At 39.6% G+C, this 19,314-nt stretch overlaps 1 protein-coding gene across 1 annotated transcript in view; it reads right to left on the bottom strand.

Moving 5' to 3' along the window:
* Nucleotides 1-1,780: 1,780 nt before the first annotated feature.
* lgi2a (leucine-rich repeat LGI family, member 2a) overlaps nucleotides 1,781-19,314 on the bottom strand; it is a 31,792-nt gene continuing 14,258 nt past the window's right edge. The window contains exons 3-8 of the mRNA XM_029666391.2: nucleotides 16,068-16,139; nucleotides 15,801-15,872; nucleotides 14,282-14,353; nucleotides 8,321-8,490; nucleotides 7,023-7,187; nucleotides 1,781-5,547 (exon numbers count right to left, since the gene is read on the bottom strand). Coding sequence (XP_029522251.1) covers nucleotides 4,730-5,547; nucleotides 7,023-7,187; nucleotides 8,321-8,490; nucleotides 14,282-14,353; nucleotides 15,801-15,872; nucleotides 16,068-16,139 — 1,369 coding nt within the window. The 3' untranslated portion in view covers nucleotides 1,781-4,729. The remainder of the gene's footprint in view (nucleotides 5,548-7,022; nucleotides 7,188-8,320; nucleotides 8,491-14,281; nucleotides 14,354-15,800; nucleotides 15,873-16,067; nucleotides 16,140-19,314) is intronic.

The following is a 19,314-nucleotide window of genomic DNA, read 5'->3' as shown; positions in this document are numbered from 1 at the left end:
TTCTTCAACATAAATGCCTAAAAAGACATCACAATGCTGTAGACACCTTGGGGAATATGTAGAAAATGTAAGCTCATTCGTAGCTCATTCAGAGCCATATAAGGAGTCATTGGCATGAGGCGTTTTTAAAAAATGCGTCACTTCCTGATTGGATTTTTATCTGGGTTTCGCCTGTAACATCAGTTCTGTTGCACTCACAGACAATATCAATGCAGTTTTGAAAACGTCCGAGTGTTTTCTATCCAAAGCTGTCAATTATATGCATAGTCGAGCATCTTTTCGTGACAAAATATCTTGTTTAAAACGGGAACGTTTTTTATCCAAAAATTAAAATACTGCCCCCTAGTTACAAAAGGTTAAACTCTAAGTATTTCTTACTGTTGTTTTTCTTTTGAGTGGCAGCCTACGGGTACATATTTTATACATAGAAATGGATAATGTACCCGCCCCCAAAAAATTACAAAACAAATACAAACTTGGCCAATAAAAATGTATATATAGTATATATTTAACAAATTACCCACTCTGCCTTTCTTATAAGCGTTTGGGACAGCTGGGACCATCACGTGACGTCCTGACGACTGGTAAAACATATGTATTGAGAACATCTTACAAACATCCTAAGATGGTCCTCAGTGATGTCCTGATAACTTACAGGGAACTAGACAAATGTCCTCCAGAGAACATCCTAAAAAATCCTGACATGGTCCTAACATGGTCCTCAGTAACATCCTGGTAACTTACAAGGAACTACCAAACGTCCCCCAGAGAACATTCCCAAGCAGCCATCATGCAACATCCTAAGGACTAGTAAAAGTAAAGTCCTGACATTGTCCTATAAAGATCCTGACAAAATGTGAAGAAATCCAAGGGGGATGAATACTTATGATATGCACTGAATCTGGTAAAAAAGTGGACGTGTGCATGTTTGCACCCCCTATTTTTATTTGCTCCATGGCTCGGGCACCCAAGTGGACTTCAAAAGGCTGTTTGGCTCAGCTCAGTCTCAACTCGCGAAGACTTATTAACTTAAATTGTTGTGCAACATCACGAGTAAGCTCTGGGCATTGTCTTTCAGCTGAAAAGGGGTATTTTCACGGTTCTTTAAGGTACCTTAGGAGTGGAATACGCCCATTTTGAATGCAGCATCCTTGTCGATTGGGAGCCAATGGGTGTGTTTGAGTAGTAAGGTTAACGAAGCTAACTGTAGACGAAAGTTGACGAGTGAGATTGGGGGGGTACATCTGCGACAGCCGGAAGTCGGACACTGTAGTGGTTTTCCAACAGCAAAGCTCAGATCAACATGGCAGTGTCACCATAGCTGCTATTGGTTATACGTTTTTCTTTATAAATGTCGAAATAAACTTTTCTATACCCCTATATCACACACTCACAAACTAAAAGTGATATTTGAGGTCTCTCAAATATCACTTTCATTTGTATCCCCTGTAGCTTTTAGAATTCTTTATTTCATTAGTTTATTTTTCATACCCAGCATAAACTACTTTCGAAACTAACAAATTATGAAACAGGAAGAGGCTGTCCGGACCAGCTAGTCTTCTGAGAATAATGAGCTGTCAATTGTGTGGGCTTTACCATGGCATTAAGCATGTGCTAGAAATTTCCAGGTCGTCAGGGCATGAATATTATGGCAAATAATAAACCAATGTTTGGTATGTTTTTTTTACCAATACCTGTCAGTCCCATGTCACCACCCATTGCTCAGCTTTGAATTTTCTGCGATCATGTGTCAGTCAAGAAAGTTGAATACATTGTATAGTAACATCGTTTATCAAATCAAACTTTATTTGAAGTGCATTTAAAATTACAACACATATTACAGTAAAAATAAATAAAAGGTAAGAGATTCTTTTAAACGGAAGGCAAAAAAAGACTAAGAAAAAAAAATGAAGAAAAAAAGGATGCTAAAATAACAACAAAATCATATTTTAAAGGCAAAGTAAAAAGGTGGGTTTTCAAGTATGATTTAAAAACCTCAATTGTGTCTGTCCCTCTTACCTAACAGGGTAAGTCACTCCATAGCTATGGGTCTCTGATAGAGAGAATGCTCCGCTCCCGGCCTTAGTTCTACTGGTATTGTCAACAGGCCAGCTTGGAAGCGGAGCTTTCTCCCTGGGTTATATGGAACGAGCATGTCAGATAAGACTGGGCAAGGCCATGCAATGATTTAAAAGTTAAGAGTAAAATCTGAAAATTAGACTGATACTTTACAAGCAGCCAGTGAAATTAGTATAACATTGGAGTGATGTGTTCATGCCTTTTAGTTTTGGTTAAAATATTGGCAGCATTATTCTGTACAACTTTCTAATTGACTATTTAATCATTATAATTTACCTACACAAGTCATCTGTTCATGCAAGAACATCACAGATCAAAACTTTAGGCATAAACAATTGCTGTGGGAAATCACGCAAAAAAATACTTTACAATGCTAAATCTCTGTCGGTGACTGTTGAACTTCTAATTAATTTGGCCTGGTCTTTTGACTATATTCAGGTTATAAGTTGACTAAATCTATAAAACGCATAAAACATGCCATTATCTGATAAACAGACATCTAGTTATTTACAGAGCTGTGACGCTGGAAGGGTCAGTGTTTTGCTAAAATAATTACTCAACCCTATCAATAATGCCTGCATGCAGTACATGAACTTGTCTGAACTCATTGGGGCCATGCTTACAATGTAGCATATTAGAGGCTAATGTAGAGGAACAAGTCTGGTTTAACTCTCAGCTAACAATTTAAGCAGCTGTTAGGATTTCCCATAGGCAAACATGTCACACTTCATACTAATGCTAGCTGGTTATGCACAGTTGTATACTGGATATTTCAACCTGCTAGTGAAAGAAATGATAATTGAGAACCTGTAGACTGTGCAGGAATTTCCTCTAGCAGCCTATGGTCTAAAGTAGACTCATACTCTTAGTCGGCCTCATTTATCAACATGCAGAGAACATTCATAAATATGTTTCTATGAAAAGCAATTTTTACTAGTCCTCAAGACAGGAGTTTACAGTGGACAGTTCCCCGCAGCATACACGTGTTTCTTTAGAAGAGGAATTGTTGGAGGTATGGCTCAAATATTGGCATATGATGGTTAAATACGCTACCAGTAAAATGATATACTATGCAAATGTTACATTTGAGGCCGGGAAATGTATGTAAAAAAAAAACTACAATACAGTTATAGTGTCTGTATTCTCTTCAAAACAAATGATACATTTTCATTTGAACTCTGATCACCAACTGTAACTTTGCTGTTTTGAGGCAGAGCTTGATCCACTTAAGACAATTTCACAGAGTTGATAACAATGAGTTAGTACATGAGACTGACCAGCAAAGCACAAGCTGTGCAATATGGAGGGAGAATGCGATCTTACTTTCTTTTTTTTCTTTTTTTGTATTCTTCAAAAGAATACATCTGTAGAGCATTAATGTTGACTTATTTGGTCAATGTTTTTAATAATCAAACTAGCATAGTCAATATCTATGATGATGCCTCAGGCAGAGACTCAATCAGATCAAGAGTTAACCGGCAACAGCCAAAACCCGCATTACTGATGTTTTGTAGGTGTCGGAGGGGTAACTGCGCTGTAGCTGTCAAATCGGTGAGCAGATGAGCAGATCATTGTTACGAAGCCATAACCATCCTACTTGCGTTAGAAGTTCAGAATGAGAAAGTGAAGGCTATATATATACACTGTAGAAATAATGATGCTCAAATTGAAAATCATTCAAACAAAAACAATGTCTATCAGCCTAATTGAGCTCTAGATTACATCTCACATTCCAGTGTTTGAACTTGTCAACAAGGCTGCATGGGATTTCTCGTAATGTGACTCCATGCAGCCAATGGCAATGTCTGCTTTAGGTATAATGCCATGTGCTGCTTGTGGATTTGACAGCTCTAACGCAGTTCCACCTCTGACACAGCCCCAAAAATAAGCTATATGGTTGTTGGCTAAAGCAGATCTGATTGAATATAGCCCTTAGTCAATCAATACACACATATCTAGTTGTACTCTGCAGCAAGGACTTGTTTAGGGTCTTGAGTAATTGTACATTTATGTGAAATAAAGAACAAAAATGAAAACTTTTGTAAATCCCCAAATATTTGTGAAACTGCTTTTATATAGACGATATAAACAAAATACAAACATAAATGTGTACTGCTAATGATTGTTTAAGAGTTCTGGGTTCGGGATCACAATGGTTCTGTGTCACATAATATTGTTATTAAAGGTTTGTGCTGCTGCGACTTTTCCCTGTATCTACAAAGCAGTCACTATTCATAGCTAGGTGGCGCAGCAGCAGGACAAACAAAACACTAAAACGCCTGTGCTGATAAGGCAATGTACATTGTGGAAAAGGAAAAGACTTGGCTGAGAGTTTCCTTTTGCAAGACTTTGCAAACCGTGACTACCACGTATAGATCCACAACTTAATCACAGAGGTGACCAAATAACTTGAGATTTTAGTTCTGGGTTAACCGAGATTACTTGTGCGTAAAAGTCCATAGAACAGTAGGGACATGACCGACTTAAAAATGGTATACAAACACAAGAGGTGCTTAATAGGAAAAAATATTTGATAATGCTGCTTGAGTTACCTCTCCCTCTCTTGGACCCTTCTCCCTCCTTTCCCCCACAAACATGTCAACGTTTATAATGGAAGACATAAGATGCAGGGGCTGAAGCCCTGGAAATCTCATAAGCTCAAGTCGATGATGATATGCTCGAAGATCTGTGTATTGCCCTTGAAGCTGGAGGAGAAAATGAAGTCCCGGCGGTCGGTGGATACCACGGTAAAGGAACGTGGCGCCATGATGTACACCTCTTTGAAGCGCTCAAAGAGTTTCTTATCAGCGTCCCACAGGTAGATCTGTGAGAAGGTAAAGTCGCTGCCCAGGGCCAGATAGTGGCGCTCTTTGAAGGAGAATGGCTGGAGAATCATAGCACCTCGTGAGGGCAGGGATTGGATCTCCATAAACTGTTTGCCACTCCAGCGGAGTACCTTAGAGTCACCTATATAGCGCGTCATGGCCAGGTAGAGGTCCTCCTTGACTCGGAAGGTCTTGACGGCCACCACATCCTCCATGTTGGGGATCTCTCCCTGCAGGGCAAACGTCTGGGCATTCCTGCTCCACTGGTAGATTACAGGCACCTGGGAGCGGCTGGCCAAGATGAGGTGGGACTTGCCATCCAGATCCACAAACTCAGCGTCAGTGTCACGGAACCACTCATGCAGGGACTGATAGGAGTAGAAGCCCTTGTCGTTCCACTTGTAGAGAGTGGAGAGCCCCGCCTTTGAGCTATCGGCAATCACAAAGAACCACTCGCCAGCAATCTGGAAGGCTTCAATGTCGTTGGGCTTGGAGATCTTGGATACCTCAATATCCTGAAACTTGCTGAACCTGCTCTGGTCTTCATCAAATTTGTATATGTGAGAACCACCAAAGAGCTGGGCCACTATGACAAAGACCTGGTTCTGGATGATGACCGATTTGCACCCAACGATTGACTGGCCTAAGATTTGAGACAAAGAATAAACACATTTAGAAATTCAAATGATAGTTTATTGTCTTTAAAATACTGGAAATATATTGATTAAGGATAAGGAAGAGAAACGGCACTAGATATAAACCACAAAATGATTGCTGATAAATATGCAGCACAATTTATGTTCTCTGTATAAGTATATGATTTATGTTCTATGTATATCACTGTATCAATGACGTCCCTCTCGCTGCTGGTGCTTCTCTGATCCACCTCTACACAGACAACACCATTCTGTATAGTGCTGGCCCTTCTTTGGACACTGTGTTAACAAACCTCCAGATTAGCTTCAATGCAATTACAACACCCCTTCCGTGGCCTCCAACTGCTCTTAAATACTAGTAATACTAAATGCATGCTCTTCAACCGATTGCTGCCCGCACCTGCCCGGCCGACTAGCATCACTACTCTGGACGGTTCTGACGTAGCATATGTGGACAACTACAAATACCTAGGTGTCTGGTTAGACTGTAAACTCTCCTTCCAGACTCACATTAAGCATCTCCAATCCAAAATTAAATCGCAACAAAGCATCCTTCACTCATGCTGTTAAACATACCCTCGTAAAACTGACTATCCTACCGATCCTTGACTTTGGCGATGTCATCTACAAAATAGCCTCCAACACTCTACTCAGAAAATTGGATGTAGTCTATCACAGTGCCATCCGTTTTGTCACCAAAGCCCCATATACTACCCACCACTGCGGCCTTTATGCTCTCGTTGGCTGGCCCTCGCTTCATATTCGTCGCCAAACCCACTGGCTCCAGGTCATCTATATGTCTTTGCTAGGTAAAGCCCTGCCTTATCTCAACTCACTGGTCACCATAGCAACACCCACCCGTAGCACGTGCTCCAGCAGGTGTATTTTACTGGTCATCCCCAAAGCCAACTCCACCTTTGGCCGCCTTTCCTTCCAGTTCTCTGCTGCCAATGACTGAAAACGAACTGCAAAAATCACTGAAGCTGGAGACTTACATCTCCCTCACTAACTTTAAGCATCAGCTGTCAAAGCAGCTTACCGATCACTGCACCTGTACACAGCCCATCTGTAAATAGCCCACCCAACTACCTCATCCCCATATAAATACTCACCAATATTTAAGCAGTGATCTTGTCACTTGACATTCAGGGCGGCATTTTCCTCTCGCCAACACACACGTTATCAGTAAACACATTGTAATGTTTAAAAAAATGGGAAATATGATACTGGAGCTCAATAAAGTTTGTGTGTGCAGTGTCACTAGGTATCTGCATGTATACTAACACTCTGGTTAAATTAAACATCCTTCCCATTAAAAAATAAGTTAAAACATAAATCGTGCTGCCAATAATAATTTCACTCATCCTGTCTATTTGAAATATTACTGTGCGCTTGCACACAAGTGTGTTTGAGAGAGGAATATGTCAGCCTCAGTGACATAAGATGTCATGTTACCAAATACCTGTGATATTGTCATAAGTCCTGAAGTTCATCTCAATGTGGTCCCACTGTAAAACCATACAACTCTCTGTGTTGGGTGCAGCGATGGCCACATAGACGTCATTTTTATAAGAGAATGTGTCCACAGACAGAGACTCTGATGGCACCGACTGATGGTGGATAAAATCTGTGGAGAGTGAGCAATCTTAGCATTAGTATGATTTGTAATAAAACATGTTGTGTAGTGTAAACGAATCTTGAACTAAAGTTTCACGTAATTGGTTAGCTGCTCAATTAAGTTCTGGGTCCACACGTGTTAAGATATGAAGAGATGCTAGTATGAGAAGTGGAACTGGAACGAGGAGCTACACCCTCTCTCTTTGCACGTTACTGGCTGAATGTCCCCCTCCCCTTCTGAAATTTGAAAGATGCTAACACCTGCAAAATTGTGATTTATCCAAATAACCAGTGATGAAAAACCCAAACACTGGATCAACTGTTGCTGATGAATTTGTTTTGTAGGACGCCCCTCATTTTGAAGTCACACAAACGACTGACAGATTCAGACAATGTCCTGTATGTAGCGATCGATAGAGCAGCTATATTAAATTCAGTCGTCAGGCAACAATAAAAGTAAATTGCACATAAATTCAAAACTGTAATGTTTGAATTCAGTCTTGTCAGTTAAACTGTTGTCATCAGTTGTTTTGAGAATTTCCTCATAACCTGCAAAGTGCTACTATGGTTATGCATAATATGCTTCTCATAGTTTATGGCAACTCTTATAAATTATATTATCATTGTAATGACTTTATGTTAAGTAGGCCTTATGATGGAGGGCTCAAGTAAGACCATGGCAATTAGCAGTGGTGTAAAGTACTTAAGTAATACTTAAAAATATTTTTACTTAAGTAGTTTTTTGTGGTATCTGTACTTTACCATTTATATTTTTAACAACTTTTACTTCACTACATTCCTAAAGAAAATTATGTACTTTTTAATCCATACATTTTCCCTGACACCCAAAAGTACACGTTACATTTTCAATGCTTAGCGGGACAGGAAAACGGTCCTTTTCAATGCTTAGTGGGACAGGAAAATGGTCCAATTCAACACACTTATCAAAAGAACATCTTGGTCATCCCTACTGCCTCTCATCTGGCGGATTCATTAAACACACGTGTTGGAATATGACCCTACCTATCTGTAAATAAAAAATGTAATTAAAATGGTGCCGTTCGGTTTGCTTAATATAAGCTATTTTCTCAAGTATGACAATTGGATACTTTTTCTACCACTGCAATTAGTCAGCTCCCTCACCAGTGGAGATGCATTCATTGTGCAGGCTGGCCATGTCGTTCAGTCGCTTGTCCTTCATGTCCTTGGGTCCGGCACAAATTACATCGGAAACCGTGGCATTGGTACTCTTCAGCCACATCATCAGCCACTTCGCACGGCAGTCACACTCAAAGGCATTTCCTCGCAGGTCACTTTGCAAGGACAGACAACCAGATATCAGTCACAGCATAACCATACCCTAGCCCAGCAGTTTACAGATTTTCTAAACTCCAATTTTGTCAATGAAACCTATCAGCACTGAACCCGCACTTATAAAACATACAAATGAGCATCTCTCTCTATACTCATGCGTCTCCCTCTAAGTGCAGTATGTGATACTATTGACCATCATATTCTTCTCAGACGCCTAGAGACAAATGTAGGTCTTCGAGGTCGGGTGCTCTCTTGCTTTCGCTCTTCCTTGTTCGACAGACTCCAATTCGTTCTATTAGATGATGACTCCACCCCCTTAACTAGTGTAAAATTTGGCGTCACTAAAGGGTCTGTTATTGTTTTCATTGTATGATTGATTATTTGATTGATTTTACATTAATGTCATGCATCTTCCTGATTCCCAGCCCACATGGGCTTATAAGACACTTTATTGGCTGTATCCAAATAAAATTATGATAATTATATATGCACATACAGCACCAGTCAAAAGTTTGGACATACCTACTCATTCCAGGGTTTTTCTTTATTTTGACTATTTTCTACATTGTAGAATAATATAGTGAAGACATCAAAACTATGAAACAACACATATGGAATCAGGTAGTTCCCAAAGAAAGTGTTAAACAAATAAAAATATATTTGAGATTCTTCAAAGTAGCCAACCTTTGACTCGATGACAGCTTTGCACACTCCTGGCATTCTCTCAACCAGCTTCATGAGGTAGTCACCTGGAATGCATTTCAATTAACAGGTGTGTTTTGTTAATTTGTGGAATTTCTTTCCTCAATGTGTTTGAGATAATCAGTTGTGTTATGACAAGGTAGGGGAGGTATACAGAAGATAGGCCTATTTGGTAAAAGACCAAGTCCATATTACGGCAAGAACAGCTCAAATGAGCAAAGAGAAACGACAGTCCATCATTACTTTAAGACATGAAGGTCAGTCAATCTGGAAAATGTCAAGAACTTTTAATGTTTCTTCAAGTGTAGTGGCAAAAACCATCATCGCGCTATGATGAAACTGGCTCTCATGAGGACCGCAACAGGAAAGGAAGACCCAGAGTTACAGACGAAAAGTTCAGCCTCAGAAATTGCAGCCCAAATAAATGTTTCAGAGTTCAAGTAACAGACAAATCTCAACATCAACTGTTCAGAGGAGACTGGGTGAATCGGGCCTTCATGGTCAAATTGCTGCAAAGAAACCACTACTAAAGGACACCAATAATAAGTAGAGACTTGCTTGGGCCAAGAAACACAAGCAATGGACATGAGACCACTGGAAATCTGTCCTTTGGTCTGATGAGTGTACAAAGAGGTGTACATCATGGCGCTAAATTTGAGATTTTTGGTTCCGTGTCTTTGTGAGATGCAGAGTAGGCGAACAGATGATCGCTGTGTGTGTGGTTCCCACCATGAAGCATGGAGGAGGAGGTGTGACGATAGGGGGGTGATTTGCTGGTTACACTGTTGATGATTGACTTATTTAGAAATCAAGGCACACTTAATAAGCATGGCTACCACAGCATTCTGCAGCGATATGCCATCCCATTTGGTTTGGCTTAGTGGGACTATCATTTGTTTTTTAACAGCATAATGACCCAGCACACTTCCAGGCTGTGTAAGCGCTATTTGACAAGGAAGGAGAGTGATGGAGTCCTGCATCAGATGAACTGGCCTCCACAATCACCTGACCTCAATCCAGTTAAGATGGTTTGGGATGAGTTGGACCGCAGAGTGAAGGAAAAGCAGCCAATAAGTGCTCATCATATGTGGGAACCCTTCAAGACTGTTGGAAAAGCATTCCAGGTGAAGCTGGTTGAGATGATGCCAAGAGTGTGCAAAGCTGTCATAGAGGCAAAGGGTGGCTACTTTGAAGAATCTAAAATCTAAAATATATTTTGATTTGTTTAACCCTTTTTTTTTGTTACTCCATAATTTCATAGCTTTGATGTCTTCACTATTATTCTGCAATTGAGAAAATAGTACAAATAAAGAAAAACCCTTGAATGAGTAGGTGAGTCCAAACTTCTGACTGGTAATGTATATAAAAACATAGAGTTGAAGTCAGAAATTTACAAACACCTTAGCCAAGTACATGTAAACTCTGTTTTTCATGATTCCTGACATTTAATCCTAGTAAAAATTCCCTGTTTTAGGTCAGTTAGGTCACCACTTTATTAAGCTTTTATTTCTTTCATCACATTCCCAGTGGGTCAGAAGTCCTCCTTGCTCGCACACACTTTTTCAGTTCTGCCCACAAATGTTCGATAGGATTGAGGTCAGGGCTTAGTGACGGCCACTCCAATACCTTGACTTTGTTGTCCTTAAGCCATTATGCCACAACATTGGAAGTATGCTTGGGGTCATTGTCCATTTGTAAAACCCATTTGAGACCAATGTCTTGAGATGTTGCTTCAATATATCCACATAATTTTTTCTCATGATGCCATCTATTATGTGATGTGCACCAGTCCCCCCTGCAGCAAAGCATCCCCACAACATGATGATGCCACCCCCGTGCTTCACGGTTGGGATGGTGTTCTTCAGCTTGCAAGCCTACCCATTTTTCCTCCAAACATAACGATGGTCATTATGTCCAAACAGTTTTTGTTTCATCAGACCAGAGGACATTTCTCCAAAAAGTATGATTTCTCCAAAAAGTACTACGCAGTTGCAAACAGTAGTCTGGCTTTTTTTATGGCGGTTTGGAGTAGTGGCTTCTACCTTGCTGAGCGGCCTTTCAGTTTATGTCAATATAGGACTCGTTTTATTGTGGATATAGATACTTCTGTACCTGTTTCCTCCAGCATCTTCACAATGTCCTTTGCTGTTGTTTTAGGATTGATTTGCACTTTTCCCACCAAAGTACATTCTTCTCTAGGAGACAGAACGCGTCTCCTTCCTGAGAAGGATGACGGCTGTGTGGCCCCATGGTGTTTATACTTGCGTACTATTGTTTGTACAGATGAACGTGGTACCTTCAGGCTTTTGGAAATTGCTCTCAAGGATGTACCAGACTTGTGGAGATCTACAAAAATGATCTGAGGTCTTGGCTGATTTCTTTTGATTTTCCCATGATGTCAAGCAAAGAGACACTTTGAAGGTTTGAAGGTAGGCCTTGAAATACATCCACAGGTACACCTCCAATTGACTCAAATTATGTAAATTAGCCTATCAGAAGCTTCTAAAGCCATGACATAATTTTCTGGAAATTTCCAAGCTGTTTAAAGGCACACTCAACTTAGTGTATGTAAACTAGAATTGTGATACAATTAATTATAAGTGAAATAATCTGTCTGTAAACAATTGTTGGAAAAATTACTTGTGTCATGCACAAAATAGATGTCCTAACCGACTTGCCAAAACTATAGTTTGTGAACAAGAAATTTGTGGAGTGGTTGAAAAATGAGTTTTAATGACTCCAACCTAAGTGTATGTAAAGTTCCGACTTCAACTGTATAAGTTAATAATTTTTTTTGTAGCTAAGGGTTAACTTGTGTTTGATCAGGATGACATTGCATTGTAACTTGTTTCTAAATATGTGTTGTAGATCAGCTTCCTAACATATGTAATTGAGTTCCTTTTGTCCAAGGGTAATTGTGTGTTTTATCCCAGTTGAAACTCCTTTTTTGTTACTCTGTCCTCATGCATATCGATAAAACGGTTCCATAACCTAATACTTTCACCCCTCTGTCCTTTTTCATTGGGCTCCCATCCCATGTCTCCTTGAATAGCAAGTCTTATGCACTCCAAGGAAGCATCTTATGGCTCTGTTTTGAATTCAGTTAGTTCTTTTGGTTTCTTTACAACCCCAGATTTCAGCAGCATAGTTCATTATAGTACACACATATGAATTATAGACTTGTGAATATGTACAATAGCCAAGGTCTTTACAGATTTCCAATTTACTACCAATGGACCCCAACGCTCTACCTGCAGAATCAGATATGGACTTTATACACCTCTCAAAGGTCATGTATTCATTAAAAAGGAAACCAATGTATTTATATGAGCAAGTGTACTTTACACATATTGCTCCTTAAGAAAAGTAATGATTACTTCTTATTGTACACTTTTTCCTGAAGTGCATTATATGGGTTTTTATCTTGGTTGATCACTATCTCCACTTCGTACACCAGAGATTGACATACATTGCAAATCATGCTCAGTCTCTGCAAGGACAATATAATCTGCATACAGTAGTGTCCCGTGTCGTGTCATTTAGTTTAACTCCTAAATGTTCATGTTTGATTTGATGGGCCAAGTTGTTAACAAAAAGGGCAAATAACGTTGGGGAGAGCACCTCACCTTGTTTGAGCCCAAACAGAGTGGGAAACCATCCAGTTCTCTGTTCATTTACCTGTAAAGAGGCAACTGGGCATCTACACAGGGCTTTAATTGCATCATAGAATCTTCCATCAATTCCCATTTTTGTCTAAAAGCAAGGTTTCTATTAACCAAATCAAAAGCCTTCTGAAAATCAATAAAACAGGCAAAAATTGGTTCTCTCTCTATCATTCGGATTACTTTAGAGACAGTATACTGTATACACAGAGCATACCAAACATTAGGAATAGCTTCCTAATATTGAGTTGCGTTAATTGAGTTAATGTTTGTATACTCAGTGTACATGTACGTGGTCTATACAGGCTCTGACTTTCCTAAAGCCATTCTATTCATCAGCAAGCTGACCAGACAGTTCTGGTTAGTGAGAGAGCCTTTTATTTAGAATGAAGGAATACAATTTATATACAGTACTAATTAGAGTAATCCCTCTGTAGTTCAATGGGATTTTAGGGTCATTTTTTGAGGATTTTGGAATAGGCTTGATTGTAGATTTGTACGATACAGATGGAATAATGCCGTTCTCAAAACAAACCTAGAGTAAGAATGGCATTCAAATAGTGGTTAGGGGTGTAAGAATCCTTCTTCATTTCCACCTCCAACTCATCCTTACAAGAACATGTTTCTTTCAAGAACTCATCACAATAAACTCATTGTATGTGTTACCTTTAGGAGAAACACAAAATTACGTTCAGTGTTATGCTGATGAACATTTTTCCAATTGTGATTTTGATGGTTTGTATTACATTATAGATCAGATTACATGTTTAAAATTGTCATTAGTAATGTAATCCATTGGATTACTCAAAATAATGAATTTTAGATGACTTTCCCTGCATGAATATTAGAATAGGTTAAATTAACCAGAGAAATGAGCAATTCAGTATGTATAATACAGCTGCAACACATGCAAGGTTTGCCATTGCTGTTCATTTGCAGACAGTCTGGGAGCTGTGCTCAGCATTAAAGAAAACATTTAAAAGACAAGTTCATCTTTTTTTCAACCAAATTATTATTTCTTATGTAAATGACACGTTATAGAAGAGTGCGCATGCGCTGGCTAGCCAGAAAAGTATTGCTCGAGTCAAACACAATGGAATATAACGTTGCCAAAAAAGTTTGGAATGACAATTTTATATGTACAACATCTAAAGACCTGCTTCACTATACAGAGAGTGTGGAATTGCAGAAGACGTTTCTCAAAACAGTTTCTCATAACAAACTCAAATCGGCAAAAAAGTGTCTGAACTCTTCTATAACATACAATTTACATAAAAAAATTGAGATTTGGTTGAAAAAAAATAAGAACTTCAAGTCTTTCTTTGAAAACTGCCTTTGTTGAAGTTATCCTGAAAGCAATCATACATGTTTTATACAGTTAAAGAAAGAATCACTACACATCGAATGCACATGCATAACAACTCACAGCTCTATCAATGAGTCCAGGTCGATGAAGGAATCCCTGGGTAACGCTTTTAATTTATTGTTTGCCAAAGACCTGAGGGAAAACAGCATTGTCAGATTCATTCTGCAGATATTCCTGTCAATTAATCATCATGGAAATACAGAGGGCCAAAGGGAAAGATTTTCCAGAAAAAAATGTACCCAAAAATGGTAAAATATTTTTTTCACATACAATATTGTATGTTCATAAATTATTTGTTTAAAAAATTCAGTAGTAGTCTGTGTTTTCACACACTTCAACATTACCAGGCAGACTAAAACTCCATCCCACCAAAACAGGCTGACATTTCAGGTGGTCTTTTCAAACAGCTCTTACACTAAAAAGGCATTGTCATAATTTTCTAAATTTCACAGTATTATTCCAACCTCATAGTGTGGAAATATATATGAAACACAGGGAAATCATGTTTTTGACAGCACTAGATCATTAAATGTGGCGATATGGTTAGAAAATAACAGCACCAGTATTAGCCAAAATGGCCAACCTACTTGCATTTGACAATAGCACTGCCTTGTGACAAGCTAAAAGTAGAGCCTAAGGGCTCTACTTTTAGCTTGTCACAAGGCAGTGCTATTAATACATCACTACTACCAAATGCAAGTGGAAAATAAGTGGGAAACCATTAGGTTGCATTTCGGGTAGAATATCATTGTAGCTCTGGTAAGCCCTTGTAGACCTGGTGTGGGCTAAAATACTACTGCATTATCCCCAAACATACATTTTCTTCACTGGAATTAAAGGAGAAGTTCAGGATTCAACAACTTGAAGTTAGATGGTTCCTCGCCCTTATTAAAGTAGTCTATGGGCCAGAAGATACTATAATCCATAGTTCAGTTTTCTTTAAACAACCACTATAAACGTCAGCTAATTTTAGCCACCGCTAGCTAACAATCAATGGAAGTGATTGTATAAATGGCCTAATCACTTTTAAAGCTGCATTATGTAGAAATTTCTCTGCCATTAACTGGTTGCTAAAATTCTAAAATGTTCACCTAATTTCAGTTTTTGTGACAAAACAAGCAATGTATTTTGTAGAGAATCATTGTACCAACTATACCGTTGTGAAATATATTTTCAATAACCAACAATATTGTAGAATCTGGTGAACAAAAAGAAACAAAAACCAATCTTAAGGAGGAAATAGAACACATACTGTATAACAGCACATAATAACACACACACACACACATACTTACCTTCAATTAGAATGACAGATCTATAACTCAAATTTCTATCTGAATTCGGTCAGGTCACGTAATGTCAAACCACAAGTAGTTGATTTCAGTTGATTTGGCCATGATTTTTTGTGGTAGTTGATTGCTCCTATCACTTCCATTGCTTGTTAGCTAGTGGTGGGTAAAATTAGCTGAAATTCGTAGTCTTGGCCCATAGATTACTTTGAAAGAAAGTGTGGAACCATCGTACATCAAGTTGTTAAATCTAACTTCCTCTAATGACAATGATGATTATTTGAACTTACAGGTGAGTCAGGTCCCTGAGTCCTCTGAAGGAATATTTGGAGACCGTCTCTATCTTATTACTCTCAATGAACCTAAAGAACAAAGGTTATACAGCACTTCAAAAGAGAAAATGGATTGTGTGATCACATGGGGCTAAGGTATCGTAGAATTAATCCTGACTATAATAAAAGGGATACAGTTACTCAGTATCTCATTTCTTGAACAACAAAATTAGCTTCAGTATATCATTATTTTAAAGATGAGTGAATGAAGGGAAAGGCACTTACAGGTACTCCAGGTGTGGAAGGCCAGAAAATGCATCGTCCCTTATTGTCATCACTGAATTTGAATTAAGAAGTCTATGATAAAAATATATAAACAGTTAGTTACTTTGAACACAAGTGCAAATATAGAAAGACATTGTAGTTTAAAAAGTAAATGTATAATTATGATTTATTCTAATTCATTATATCATAACATTTAATGTCACACGTCATTGACAAACATTCACATGTAGAATCACTGATATTTTAACATGATATATACTATACAACTAAAAGGTTAAGTTCATTTCTAAGAATAGCAACCAAAAATTCCGCAAATGATGGTCATCTCACTATAGTGATATCATAGTGTTACCCAGTGTGGGGATGTTTAGGTTTGAGGATAAATCTACCTCTGTCCTCCAGTATATCACTGACAATACAGTATCTCCATGTTCCCTTTTTGTGACCTTGTAATCTGAGATGAGCTCAAAAGTACAGTTTTCCTATGATAAGCCTTTTTATAAACATGAGGGTCACAATCAATGTCATGCTTGCACTAAAATGTAAATTGCTGATGGACAACTGTACCTTACACTGGAACAAGGCATCTATCCTTAAAATTGCCTACTGATTACAGACTGGTAGTGTGTCCATTTATGTATTCCTCACTTTCATAATAAGGATATACCCTGCTAACAATAATGAGCCGTTAGTATGTCCCCGGGATGTCATAAAATGGTCACCCGAAGTCAGCAGGACATTCTGTCATTGTACCCTAGAGGTTTTGTCTAGTTCCCTGGGACGTCCCCAAGGACATTCTTGGGATGTTATGTTATGGTCCCCTGGAGGTTTTGTATTTAACACAATTTGACATACATTGTGTATGTTTATTCATACAGTAATTATTATTGAGCACGTCCTCACCTGGGATTTGAACTCACAACCTCTAGGTTCACGACATTCCAATTTTTCTGCTATGCCACAATGTCTGTACCAATGACTGATTACACCTGTAGGTAATGTTCCCTCTGAGTGCCGCACAGAAGAAATATCAGCCCGCGCAGAGAAGCATGAGATTGAACTTCACTCAACTCTTTAGTTTTCCCCTTTAGTTAACACTATCAATGTTTAGCTCTACTGTGTGAATTGTGCTCGAATCAACGCAATATAAAATAACATAACATTTTATTAGTCACATGCTCCGCATACAACAACCTTACAGTGAAATGCTTACTTACGAGTCCCAAACCAACAGTGCTGTTTAAAAAAAAATAGAGATAGGAATAAGAGATAAAAGTAATAAGTAATTAAAGAGCAGCAGTAAAAAATAACAATATATACAAGGGGGTGCCAGGACAGAGTCAATGTGTGGGGGCACCGGTTAGTTGAGGTACTATGTACATGTACATACAACGGTATATAGGTAGAGTTATGCATAGATGACAACAGAGAGTGGCAGTGCTGTGGAAAGGGGGAGGGGCAATGCAAATAGTCTGGGTAGCCATTTGACTAGATGTTCAGGAGCCGTATGGCTTGGGGGTAGAAGCTGTTTAGAAGCCTCTTGGACCTAGACTTGGTGGCAAGCAGTAGCGGTCGTTGAGAATGGGGCATGCTCTGTCCTCTTTTTCCTGTAGTCCACAATCATGTCCTTTGTCTTGATCACGTTGAGGGAGAGGTTGTTGTCCTGGCACCACACGGCCAGGTCTCTGACCTCCTCCCTATAGGCTGTCTCGTTGTTGTCGGCAAACTTAATGATGGTGTTGGAGTCGTGCCTGGCTGTGCAGTCATGAGTGAACAGAGAGTACAGGAGGGGGCTGAGCATACACACCTGAGGGGCTCCTGTGTTGAGGATCAGCGTGGCGGATGTGTTGTTACCTGCCCTTACCACCTGGGGGCGGCCCGTCAGGAAGTCCAGGATCCAGTTGCAGAGGGATGTGTTTAGTCCCAGTGTCCATAACTTATTGATGAGCTTTGAAGGCACTATGGTGTTGAACCCTGAGCTGTAGTCAATGAATAGCATTCTCACATAAGTGTTCATTCTGTCCAGGTGGGAAAGGGCAGTATGGAGTGCAATAGAGATTGCATCATCTGTGGATCTGTTGGGGTGGGTCTAGGGTTTTTGGGATGATGGTGTTGATGTGAGACATGACCAGCCTTTCAAAGCACTTCATGGCTACAGATGTGAGTGCTACAGGTCAGTAGTCATTTAGGTAGGTTACCTTAGTGTTCTTGGGCACAGGCACTATGGTAGTCTGCTTAAAACATGTTGTTATTACAGACTCGGACAGGGAAAGGTTGAACATTTCAGTGAAGACACTTACTACGTGGTTAGCGCATGCTCGCATTACACGTCCTGGTAATCCGTTTGGCCCTACGGCCTTGTGAATGTTGACCTGTCTAAAGGTCTTACTCACATCGGCTGCGGAGAGCGTGATTACACAGTCCTCAGGTACAGCTGGTGCTCTCATGCATGTTTCAGTATTATTTGCCTCGAAGCGAGCATAGAAGTAGTTTAGTTCGTCTGGTAGGCTCGTGTCACTGGGTAGGTCTCGGCTGTGCTTCCCTTTGTAGTCTGTAATGGTTTGCAAGCCCTGCCACATCCGTCAAGTGTCAGAGCTGGTGTAGTTTGACTCGATCTTAGTCCTGAATTGACGCTTTGCCTGTTTGATGGTTCGTATTCGGCTAAGGTGTATGTAAACTTCCGACTTCAACTGTAAGTTTTCAGACCATTTGCTATGAGACTTGAAATTGAGCTCACATCAATACTTGATGTTTCTACAACTTTATTGGAGTCCACCTGTGGTAAATTCAATTGATTGGACATTATTTGGAAAGGAACACTCCTGTCTATATAAGGTCCCACAGTTGACAGTGCATGTCAGAGCAAAAACCAAGCCATGAGGTTGAAAGAATTGTCCGTAGAGCTCTGAGACAGGATTGTGTCAAGGTACATATCTGGGGAAGGGTAACAAAACATTTCTGCAGCATTGAAGGTCCCCAAGAACACAGTGGCCTCCATCATTATTAAATGGAAGAAGTTTGGAACCACCAAGACTCTTCCTAGAACTGGCCGACCCGGCCAAAATGAGCAATCGGTGGAGAAGGGCTTTGGTCCGGGAGAAAACGAAGAACCTGATGGTCACTCTTACAGAGTTCCTCTGTGGAGATGGGGGAATCTTCCATAAGGACAACCATCTCTGCAGCACTCCACCAAATAGGCCCTTACGGTAGAGTGGCTAGATGGAAGCCACTCCTCAGTAAAGGGCAC

The sequence above is a fragment of the Oncorhynchus nerka genome, linkage group LG8 (assembly GCF_034236695.1).
Source record: "Oncorhynchus nerka isolate Pitt River linkage group LG8, Oner_Uvic_2.0, whole genome shotgun sequence".
NCBI lineage: Eukaryota > Metazoa > Chordata > Actinopteri > Salmoniformes > Salmonidae > Oncorhynchus > Oncorhynchus nerka.
Note: the sequence above shows the minus strand (reverse complement) of the source record. Positions and strands in the feature narration are given on the sequence as shown.